Source organism: Phaethon lepturus, unplaced genomic scaffold, assembly GCF_000687285.1.
Source record: "Phaethon lepturus isolate BGI_N335 unplaced genomic scaffold, ASM68728v1 scaffold9885, whole genome shotgun sequence".
NCBI lineage: Eukaryota > Metazoa > Chordata > Aves > Phaethontiformes > Phaethontidae > Phaethon > Phaethon lepturus.
The window spans coordinates 12,415-24,673 of NW_010541171.1; the positions used below are offsets into that span (position 1 = coordinate 12,415).

General features: G+C 36.8%; 1 protein-coding gene across 1 annotated transcript; it reads right to left on the bottom strand.

Annotated features, from left to right (window-relative positions):
- Nucleotides 1-364: 364 nt before the first annotated feature.
- On the bottom strand, nucleotides 365-11,558 carry CEP97 (centrosomal protein 97kDa; the record flags this gene model as incomplete). The annotated part of the gene is made up of 10 exons (XM_010287647.1): nucleotides 365-1,081; nucleotides 1,825-1,900; nucleotides 2,969-3,719; nucleotides 4,248-4,381; nucleotides 6,186-6,350; nucleotides 7,625-7,791; nucleotides 8,745-8,858; nucleotides 9,440-9,541; nucleotides 9,948-10,106; nucleotides 11,416-11,558. Coding segments are annotated over 10 exons (2,528 nt in total), but the record flags the coding sequence as incomplete, so codon positions are not given.
- Nucleotides 11,559-12,259: the final 701 nt, after the last annotated feature.

The following is a 12,259-nucleotide window of genomic DNA, read 5'->3' on the forward strand; positions in this document are numbered from 1 at the left end:
TTTTTAGAAAAAAAATCAAAGATATACTAAAAGATTTATGGAAGTGAATTTACAGCAAACACCATCCCCCACCATCCCCAATTTTCAGAATTAATTTAATGGAAGCCAGTTATTAGGATATCAGTTTTATGTTTGAAAATAAAGTGCATAATGACTGTCACTGAGAACTTTGCTGATTTCAAGTAGTATAGTTAGTGTTAGTCCTCAGCAACACCAAAAAAAAAAAACGAATTAAGACATAAATTAGTAACATGAGTCAAAATCTGAAACAGCACACATTAAAAATAAGTTTTGTATAGATGGCAAAAAGAAAAGAGAAAGGGAAGCGAAATGGAATCCCTCGTCCTTTGTGGAACTGGGCCTACTATACAGCTATCCCAACATGCAGTATCTGAAATGAAGAATCACAGTCTGTTTGCTTCCCTTCTACTATTCCTGAATTCAGTTTGCAGCTTTCTGGTGTCTGACTGATTTCACCTCGGGCAGGGGAAGATGTCTCTTGAGGGAGATCTAGAGAGATCGTGTCAAACGAAGAATCTTGGTTTTCTGCTGAAACAGGGATTTGTGGCCAGCTACCCTCTGTTTCCTCATTGCAACTGGTCCCTTCATCAGCCTCTTCCAGTTGCTGAACAGATTTCAAATACTGTTGTATTAGTCTGTTGTCCTGCTCATTACCAGAGCTCTCTGTACTTTGCTCACATTCTCCATGGCCGTCCTCTACATCTGAGGAATATGCTGAAAAATAATTGCCACATTGCTTGACAGTTTCCACTGAAAGAGAGCTCTCAGTTCCTTCCATTAAACTCTTTTCAGAGCTACACAAGTCACCAGCGTGAGTCTGATCAGACATGCAAGAATGAAAACCAGAATCTGGAAACTGCAACAAAGACTTTTCCTGAAGAACATCACTAGCTGGAACTAACCAAGCAGAACTAACATCTGGTGGGGTTTCTTGCTCAAATGGGGATGATTGAATAGGTGGTTCGGATGGACAGAAGGTACTGGCTGAAGGTATCCCAGGTTGCCAAGTGGCACCTAAATTTTGTGTCACTGAAAGCTGCCATTGTTGAAGGGATTTAACCTGAAAAGTATAGAGAGAATTTCATTATGAAATGTGATTAAGAAACTACTTTGATTTATAGAGTATTTCTTACTATCAGCAACAAAGCTCTAATATAAAATTTAAGACAAAGTGAACTAACAAAAGGTTTGCTATACCTTTAGGGAAAATATGTTCTCTCTGCTGTTAAATAATGCCTTTTAAACCTAGATGCCCAACACTGACACGGCACACAAGCCTCCCAATTCAAGTACTTGAAGAAAAAGGAATCTGCTCTTAAAAACAGAAAGGATGGGGAACCTTTATGAACTAACTCATGCTTAAGAAAACAGTCGATCTTATTTTTGGAAGAACAGCTTATTAAAAGAGGTGTTAATAACTTTTCTACTTTAGAAATAAGTTGCTCACAAGCAACATTGATTGACACCATTTTGTTTGCCCTGGGCATCTAGCAGTCACATCATTCTTCACAACTCTGCTACATGTATTTAACTTCCTTTGCATTTTGTCCTTCTCCTCACACCAGGCTATAAATTAGCCTTTTGTAACAAAACCAGTGTTATTGTGTTAATATTTCTGAATGTTATTTTCTCCCAAAATACCAGTATAGCAAACAACATGGCAATTAGATTCTAAAAAGCCATGCAAGTCACCACTGGAAAAAAAATTAACCATATTGACTATCTCTTCAGGATCTACAGTATGAAAAAATGCCTTTCAAATTCATATGTAAGCAGAAAAATAAGAGGACTAAAGCTATTTACCTGGTTCCAAAGAAATCTGACAGCTTCCTCCTGTACAAGCCTCTGAATCTTATCTTCCTCTCTTTCTTTCCTTAGTCTGCAAGAACACACATCCAAATTTATGCAGCTTAAATAAGCAACATTTGGGTAACAAGATCAACAAGAATACACAAAAATGCCTACTTATATAAAAGCACTCTTGAAAGATACAGCAGAGCCTAACATTAAGGCATTACTGTAGTCTGGCTTGCCATCAATATCTAGCTGCTGACTTCAAGTTTCTTTTTCAGAGTTACATTAAGATGTGCTGCAGCACATTTATTGACTGACTAATACGTTAAGTGTCTTTTTGTAAACTGAACCTGAGCTCTTCATTTTAAGTAGATGTGCTTCTTTTTCCCTGCACAAAAAAACCCTAAACAAGCCCAAAATAGTGCATCTTCATTTCAAATTATGCTTTCCCCAACTGAAATCACTTGGATGTAGGTATGATGTGCAAGCATTGGGAGTTTCTAGAGGTTCACTGAAGGCTCAGCTTGATCCACAGAAACTTTGTTGCTTGTGTTAGTAAAGGAAAAGAGCCTGTCAGTCGGACAGTTCCTAGGCTGATCCTGAAAGATATTAACTAAACCTGCAATTTATATCTTACAAATTGAAGAACTTTGATAATGATATCCTCCAAACAGGGATTCATAGGATGAAAAAAACCCAGAACCAAGCACAGAATCACATTTTAAAATTGTATCATGCAAGGTAGAGAGAGAATTCTCCTTTTCACCAGTAACAGAGGAATGACTTTCAATATGGACACTTCATTTACAGACTCTGTAATTGCTAGGAGACAAGTGAAAAAAGTGTCACACTTAGCAGTGTCTATTTTGGTTATAGAGTGAAACACGCAAGTCCTGCTAATAGAGGAACAGAAAAATTTCTTCTAACCCAACTCACTCATAGAAGGCACTTTGAGAGTATGAACAGCTATGTGCATAACTCTGCTTATCTCACAGGAAGCAATGCTCTACTGTATTCACAGTTTCTTAGTACTGATGCTAGGTTCTACAGTGAGTAGCTACATCAAGACCCACTTATACCTGTCCTGAAATATCCTAGAATGATGGTTATTATTCATTCAGATTTGAAAATATACCACATGACCTCAACTTACTTTTCTATTTCAGCTGTTAAGCAAATGATATGCTCCTGCATTCTGCTTAGTCGAATTTCATACCGCACTTCCTTGGCTCGGGGATGGTAGTTCCTTGTGTAAAATCCTCTCCAACAGGCTTGAAGCCTCGTAGCTGCTTTTGTCATTCTTTGCAGTTCATCAGTGCCTTGATCGACAACAGCTAATGAATCAGAACTTTCTCCTGCCATCTGGTCAGGACAGAAAGTTGTAACTCCCGATTCAGCACCTACTGAGGTGCTGGGGTGACTATGCAGAACTTTGTCTTCAGAAGATGCTGAACCGTTGCTAGTATTAGCAGTCAGGTTAGCTGTTACCGGACCAGGAGAAGGCAACACCACACTCTCTTTGATATTCTCTTGAGTTTCCACACTTCCCACCGCACTGTTGGAGTGCTCTCTTGTAACACATGAAACTTCTTGCTTGTTAGCTGTTTCTCTGCTACTAGCATCTCTCACACATTCGATCACTGTATCATCATCTTCTAGGCCCAAACTGATTCCATGCAGCTTCAGGTCTGAAGTAGGAGACACTGGAGACAATCCCGAAGCAACTGGCATGAAAGTAGACTCTGAGGATAAAAGGCTGCTGTTTAGTTTGTCTTCATCTGTCTGTATATCTTCAAGGTATAGCTCCTTCTGAAAACTTCTTTCAAGAAAAGTGTTCTTCACTGCATATGAATGATCATCGTTTGCACTTGGTCCAACCCAAGAATTCTTCTGGATGATAGGTTCTAGACAGGCAAAAAGCCATATTCAAAAGTGTCATAGTATTTCGATAACATATCTTCTTTTAATTCATAGGAATTCACAATTTGCCTTAGATAGTTAGAACCTGGGTGTGTAAGGAGATCTCAAATGCTAGTCATGATAAGCATTATTTCCACATAACAATAAAGAGACTAACTATTTATCACAGTAACATCCACAAACTTTGCAAATACTGGGTACAACAACTTGCAGAAACTGCCTCCCCTTGAAGAATTTACACTTTTATCAGATGGAACAGTCAAAGTAATAACTCTTTAGATTTTTAGATTGTTTTTCACCTAATGATCTTACTGGCATTTCAAGACATGAATAAACATGGAATGTATCTTTAGAAAACAAAGTATAACTTCAGTTGAAAATCTCAAAAAAAAAAAAATCAATAGAATAAAATAATAAACAGGGCCTTGTTCTGAAATACTCTCCACAGTTATCTATGCTTAAAAAAAAATTATTTCCACAGGTTAGATTGCAGGTACAGATTAGCTTCTTACCACTTTCAAGAACTATCTGTGGTGGCTGGGCTGGACTGCTGTGTTCGTAAGTAACTGGCAGTGTTTTGTTGGGAGTAGAAGATGTAGGTGGTCCTTCATTCTGGTTTTGATGCATCAGCTGCCTCTGGTGAAGCCTAAGGACAGAGTGCCAACAGATTTTATATTTCTTTTAAATTTTTTGGTACAGAAGACATCTAAAAGAAACTATCAACTACTTTAAAGGAAACAAATGATCAAACCATTCTAAAACAAGAGGCTAGTTATGCAGATCCCTATACCTACAAGACATTATCAGGACTACTCACAAAGTAGGGGATTGCACAGACTGTTCCTTCTTCCTGCCCCTTTTTCTTTGTTACATGTATAAAAAAATCCAACATGCAATGCTGACTATAGACAGAAAACCATTAAGTATTTCTACACACAAGGAAGGTATGCAGATACTTTAAGTGTCTACTGCAGGATACATTATGCTTGTATGAATAGACGAGTTTCAGGAATGGAGGGAGTGTCTTTTACACTTGAAAAAGACTGAATCAAGGAAAGCGTATCCCAGTTACTAGAGGGACAAAATCCTAATGCAAATCAACAAACATTGCCACAAGCATAAAATCAGTCTTTACAAATTGAGAAAACACAGTTTATTTCAGTCCAGCTAAACTGGATCAAAGATCATAAGGTAGAGGCCAGCAAGTCAAATTGCCTTAAAAATCATGTATGTGTGTGCATATATTTTTTTATATATATATCTATGGGGATTTTGGGGGCTTGGTTTTTTGATGAGGGTTTTTTGTTTTGTGGTTTGTTTTTGTATTGTGGGGTCTTTTGTTTGTTTGGGGTTTAGTTTTTGTTGTTGTTGTTGTTTTGGATTTGGGGTTTGAGGTTTTTTTTTTTGAGAGTTATATTTTGCAAGTCAACTTCCCAAATTTTCCCCAGAAACATCATGTGAATGTCAGAGCACTTAGCTGGAAATTCCAATGTCAATATATTTTTATTGTACCTTCTCCTCTGAAATGGCCGCAACATTTCTATAATTTCCTCCTGGAGATCAATCTACACTGATAAAGCATGCAATAGCTCCTTTCAGATGTTCCCAAGTTTCCAGTCCTTTTGATGAGATGCTGCCCTTCTGCTTATGACAATATTTTTGCTCCCCAAGCCCTCTACCCACACTATGCCATTTAATGTAGCCTGCTCCTTTGAGCTGAGTCTTCTGCTCTGATCCTTCTGCAAAAAAAAAGTTTGTCAATAGGTCCTGGGGAATAGGGATACCTGTATTGTTATGTTTTCTGGCTTTTAATTCCAGTTAGTTCACCTTTTCATGGGAGGAAAGTGCACTGCAGTAACTCTCCTGATCTACTTGCATAGACCTCAGCAAAACTGCTACTGCTGGCAGAACCAGCAGGCTCTATATAGGCCCCTCCTGACAGAGCCAAGGTGCCAGATACAGAGATCAAGTGCATCACTGGGAACAGTGTCCCTCAAAGGACAATCTTAACTTCAAAACCAAGAAAAAACACACTAACTACAAAAAAGCACCTAATACGCCAGTGTACCACAATAGTCTTCATTTACAATTAAAGTTAATCTAAGCTCCTTTTTGAGGTTTTCCTCACTTTCTCTGTGGGGAGAAAAAATAAGTCTCAGTAGGTAATCACAGTCCTAACACAAATCACCTTCAACATCCTACAGAGTACAGACTGAAAAATAAGAGAATTTGCCCCTAGATGGCCCAGCCAGCAGGAAAGCACTCCTGCTGTCTTGCCTCTCATTGCCCTCTAAGACACATCCTGTACTTCCATTACCCTTCCCATCTCCAGCCCTCACTGTTGCTTTGAAATACTTGAAAGGAAGTGCTATTATAGCTAACACATAATAAGACATACAATTATGTTCTCAATTACATTCTCTAACAATAGAGAAACAGGAAGTTCTCACCTTTGCTTGCTCAGTATTTTTTCCAGTTTGGCATCCTCTTCAGTCTGGAGACCGTACATAGATATAAGAGGACAAACAGTAGCCAAGTACTGGACTAGCTGAACGTGCTGCCCAGGTCGGTATGATCTTCCTTTACCTTGACTGTAGAGCCATTCTGCTTTCAAACTGTTAGGAAGGGGGAAAATGGTCACCATTAATGCATGGCACAAAACCCCCAATTCTCCTTCAATTACCTACTAGAAAGTGGGTACCCAAGTGCTAATCTATAAATCTAATCAAAGCTTGGAACATGAGCAGTGCCCAGCAGAACTAGGAATTTCATTACCAGACTAAAGTATTCCTCACATAAACATGGATGAAACAAACAAAAAAACACCCAAACAACTCTGACCAACACTGTGAAGTCTCTGCTTTATCTGTGTGTAGTCTTTGAGCACTGAAAATGCATTTGTGTCAGCAAATTTATCAGCAAAGCTTTCACAGAAACAGAAAAGTTTAGACAAACATGCAGAATAGCCGTAGGGAGAAAAATCTTGCTGAAAGTATTCAACAACTGAAATTTGTTTTTAAATTAAATGCTCTTCAGTCTGAGAACATTTAATATAATATACCTATATATGACAAAGCAGTTAATACAGACAACTCCATTAATCATGGAAAAAAAAAAATCTAGAATTCTTACAGGCAACTTTTTGGGGAAGTCATAGTATGTTATGATGAAACAGAAACAGGACTGGTTTACCTTCGACCAAAAAGGCAGCTTTTTATTCTAGAAACGGGGCAAGAAAACATCGATGTCCTGGAATATGTTAATGTATTTGACTAGAATGTGTTTATACTGGATAATATTTATGTTTGGACTGTTCTGATGTCATGAACTTTAAGACATCTCTACTGTCATACAGATATCATAGGGATATAATGACCATAATGATACAGTAACAAGTGATTTGAACAAAATAATATCTGACTAATTGATACAAAAAATGACAAATGTAGAAATTCACAGGCAAATCAGGCCCTTTATAAAAGGGCACATTTGAGCTTCCCCCGAGACAAAAGCCTTAGCATCTGCTGATTGTCTCATTCTGCAAAGTCAAAGAGGCTATAAGCTTGGAAGGGGTAACAGACCATTGATAAATTGCAACCACAGTCTTGCTTTCTAAAAGTGGTACTGTGTGCTGAGTAACAAAATGAAAGCTTAACTTTATACTTCTTAAATATTTAGCTTGTGATCTTACATAATAATTCCAGTATAACAAATGAAAAATTTAGCAAAAGCAGCAATGTTAATTGGCTTGTATCTCATATGGCCATTAACAGTACAAACAGCATTTCAGATCATTAACACTTCTTCCTTTTTTTATTATACAAAAATGCAATTTCAGCCTAGACAAACTTCATTTAATAATTTTAGAGATTTAATACTATCACATCACCTTTCCTTCTGAGAAATCACGTATCCGTCAAGAACTTTAAGGTTCAGACACCAGCTGACTATATACGGCCTGTAGTCAAAGCCAGGGATAGAAGGTGTGGCCATCACACAGGGATTGTTCATAATTGACAACTGTTCCAATTGACGAAGAGAGGCCAGGAAAGAAACCTTGAGAAAACAAGATATATTTGTTAACAGAACCCATGAAATGCTCACAAGAGTGTACCACATTTCTCCTAGTTACAGCTAGATGTCTCACACAAAAGAACATAATTACAAATACAAGGAAAATCACATTTGCTTTTTTAACATGAGCATCTTCAAAGGACCTTCTATCAACTATTGCCATTTTCCCGTTAATTTTGTAGGTACTACAGCCCTTGAAAAGTACTAGCTTCTCATAAAATCTGGGAATGGAGCTTTATGTATAGAAAGGTATAGTATTTCTATGATTCCAGTTCACTACAACAGGCATTGAGATTCTGACAAAAAAAGTTGGCAAGCCAAAAAGCTAGAGAAACACTGTCCTGTTTTGAAGAGAAACGTATTACCAAAATAAGATTCTTCTTCCAGCATTGAAGTCCAACAGTTTTGGCTGCCACTTACATTTTAAAAAACCCAAACAAAACAATAAAGAAAAAAAAAAAAATCACAGGCAAAATATTTGTTTCTCTTACATGGTGTTTGATAAATAGATAAAATAAGACAGGGGCCCAAAAAATGTTCAGTTTCAACAGCTGCAATTCAAACCTCTGTTCTAAACACAGCAGCTGCAGAAACTCTCTGCAGCAGTTAAGCAGCTCAGCTTTCAAACTTTAGACAATCATGAAAAGCTCTCTATGAATTTAGTCCTCAAAGTATATGCTGACATTCTTGAATAATATAGACACATAAAATAAAAAAGGCAAAGTTTCTTTCAAGGACAAATTTTAAAAGGTATCACCTAGCTTGTGCAGCTAACACAAGTATACTTATTTTGTATGAACTACTAAAAGTTACTTCTATCAACATGTGTGGTTTCAAAGAAGAGAGACCATTTTCAGTTGCATCCTCTAAAGAATTATCCAACTATCTGCTTTCACTCTACCTAAAGACAAGGTGATATATCTTCTATGTCTTACCTCATTTAAGTCTCTGATTTCATTTTCTGCCAAAGAAAAAACAGTCAGATTCTGAGGTAGGCAAACAGGGGCAGTGCGAAGTGAAGTTATAATATTTCCATGCAGCAACAGAGTCTACAAAATAAAAATACAGTGACAAAATATACGTTTGACCAAATCCCCCACGTTTTTTGTTCTGGCAATACCTGCAGAATACACACTAAAGAACTATGAAAATTAAGTCTTTCTGGTATCATCAAAACTATTTTTTTTTATCCCAGCAAGTGAAAACTAATTTTTATATTTTAGAGCAAAATCTTCTCATTTTAAAATGCAGAACTGAAGTATAGTTACAGTTACAAAAAACATATTTGGAAATATTTTTTCTCTACAGTGCTTAACCTGAAAGAGTTAACACTATGTTTTGTCTGGATTCATGACATGAGACAAGAGAACTGAGAGCTATGAACAAGATCTCACCATGTTATCTTTATCAAAATCATTAGAGTGGTTATAGAAAAATCACTGCCTCAGTTCCTGTACCTTGAAAGCAAGGACAAGAATTCTTACATGCTTCCCTCTAGAAAGTAAAGTGATTAATTAAAATACTTTAAGAGCTATTGTTTGAATAATGAATGCTTTAAAAGGCAGCGATTTTCAAAGCTAATTTCTTTATGCAGAGAATGTAACAAAACCAGAGATAAAACAGCATCTACCTTCAGCGATGTAAGTTTGGAGAGATCACCTAATTGAGCTATGTTATTGTCTGACAAATCAAGATGCTGAAGAGAGAGACAGGAATTGATTTGTTCAATGGCCTACAAAAATAAACAAGTAAATTACACACAGTAACTTTTTCAGTCATTAAATAAAACCAGGTATCAATAATTATAAATTATTTTGAAAGCTAAAAAGCACCAGATAAATAACCCAAACCGAAAACAATGTTTTTACAGAGTTTCGTTTTTTAAAGATTATAATTATTTTCCTGTTTTGGGGACTACTTCCCAATTCTCATTACATTTTGATATCAAACCTTTTGGGTTTTTTTCCTAGACAATTCTTGTCCAAAATTTGCCCTCTTCTATTTCATAAACCAATAGACACAAAACTTCAACATTTCTTCCAATCAAAACCAGAAACATATTCAGATTTCTTTGCAGCATTTTCCAAATTTCTGTAACACTAGATTCTGGAAAATGTATAAATACATTAATACTTTACCTTAAGGTTATTTCCTGCCAAGTTCAGCCATTCCAGGTGCACCAAATCCTTCAGCCCTTCCACATACCCAATACTATTATGAGGCAAGTTTAACACTCGGAGCTTAGTCAGTTTTGCTACACCCATCATTCGCACCAAACGATTGCTGGCTACAGAGAGCTGCAGATTGACACACATGAAAGAAACAGTTTTAATTATTAAACTGCACAGACAGAAAAGGCTTTTATTTTTAGTGGTTAAAAATTTAATCCAACAGGAACTTCTTCAATCTACATATTACATTTTCAAGCAAATAATACAGACACAAAAAAGTGCAAGAGCCAGGAAATAAATTACTGATCAAAGAAAGTAGTCTTCACAACTCACTCTGCAAACTTAAGAGGACATCTTCCTCCTAGCAATAGCTAAATAAAGGAGAACGCATGAGGAATTGTGCCATATGAAAATAAAACTTTAAAGTCAGAATTGCTAAATCATGGTGCAAATTGTTGCATCATTCCTGAAGCATGGCAAAGGGCAAAATATATTTCACATGATTCTCAAAAAAGTCCTGTGCTAACAGGAGTGTCAATCACAAACCTTTTAAAGGATAAACCCTGACTAGACATACACTTTAATAACATGACCACCAAGGTGGCAGACTGGTGAAGGTTTGTTGTAGCTACAAACCTCACCTCTCCTATCTCAGTTTAGCTTGTCTCTAGAAGCTATTAGGTGAGTTCAAGTCTATCTGGAGGCAGCTGCAGTGATAACTAACATGGACTTGTACAGCTTTGCCCCAAAGGGATTAACTGATTTTTTGCAAGCACCACGCGCACCCTTAACATTGTTATAACTAATACCCTCATGAAGTTAAAGGGACTGTTACTAGTATTAAAATTAGTGATAAACACTAGCAACATCAGGGCCTAACACAAATCAATAGGTTAACAAGACCACAGAGATCCCTCCCACTTCACTTTTTTTTAATTTGCTATTTCTATTTTAACTGAATCCACATGGCTTTTTTTTTCTTCTTGTAAATTAGAGCTACTCATCTTATTCCTTTGTGAAGAGTTATGAAACCCAAAAGGGGAAGAGAGACCCGTATGTATGTCTGTGTGTTTATCTTTTCTCTGTGTAATTGTAAAACAAAGTTATTTTTAAGGTTACAAATCTCAAGTACTCAAAAGCTAACAAGTATCAAAATTTGGGTTATCAAGTGACTTTTCTAAGTGTTCTTATGATACCACCCCCCATTAGGATTTATTTAGTTCATTTTTAGTTACCTAGGTAACTAGCAAAACAGCCTCCCCCACTATCAACTGAAAACAAAGCTTTCTATTTTAGTTAGCCATCATTTATTTTCCTATGAAGACAGTAACTGCTAACTTACCTCAATTATGTAATATGGCCTTAAAGCAGAAGTATTTTGATTAGAGTCACAGTACCATTATTTCATAGCAAATTCAAGTCAAGTAACACTGACCTGCATCAGATTCCTGCATTTCTCCAAGTGTTCCAGTTTAATTATCTGGTTTTTGTCCAGAATCAGAGTGTGAGTATCAGCATCACAGGGTAAGGTTGGACCCAGTTTTTGCAATCCTTGACCTGACCAGTTGACTACCAAGTCTTAGAAGAAAAAAAAAAGGGGGGGGAAAGCACCCCAAAGTCAACACTTTACATATCAGAACATGCACTGAAAAAGCAAAGTAAGGTAAACAATTTGTTTTATAACGCATGCAGCTAATTTGCAAATACAAATGAACTTTCTTTTCTATGTAAAACTGACACAAATTACTTCAGACCAAACACATTAGAATAACTGATCCAGTTACTGGAAGATACGGATTCCAGTCCCCATCTCAGTACAGAATTCTGGTGCAATTCTGGGAAATCAGTAACAAACCCTCTGAAGTGGGAAGCAGAGTGAAATTTTGGTAGCTAAATTTAAAGGTGGGACGCTCAAGCCCCAAGTTTCAAAACCCCTAAATTTTTTAATTCTTCAAAGTTTTAAACAGCTTGACAACTACCTATCTATGTGTAGGCACTATCTAAATTCCTGCTTCCTAGCACACATCTGTAGGATCATACTCCACACACAACAGCAATCATACCTGTCACTAAAAGAAAAATTTAAAAAGGGAAGGGGTCTGGGAAAAGGCTAAGCAACATCTACCCTTTCATCAATCAGAATGTGGGAAACCTGATGAGAATGCAAACCTATAAACTTCACCTTCCTGGAGAGTTCTATCAAACACCCTGCTAAAATATTTGGAGATCAGGGTACTTTATATGTGAAATGCCCATGTGACAGTCTTCAGCTTGAGGAA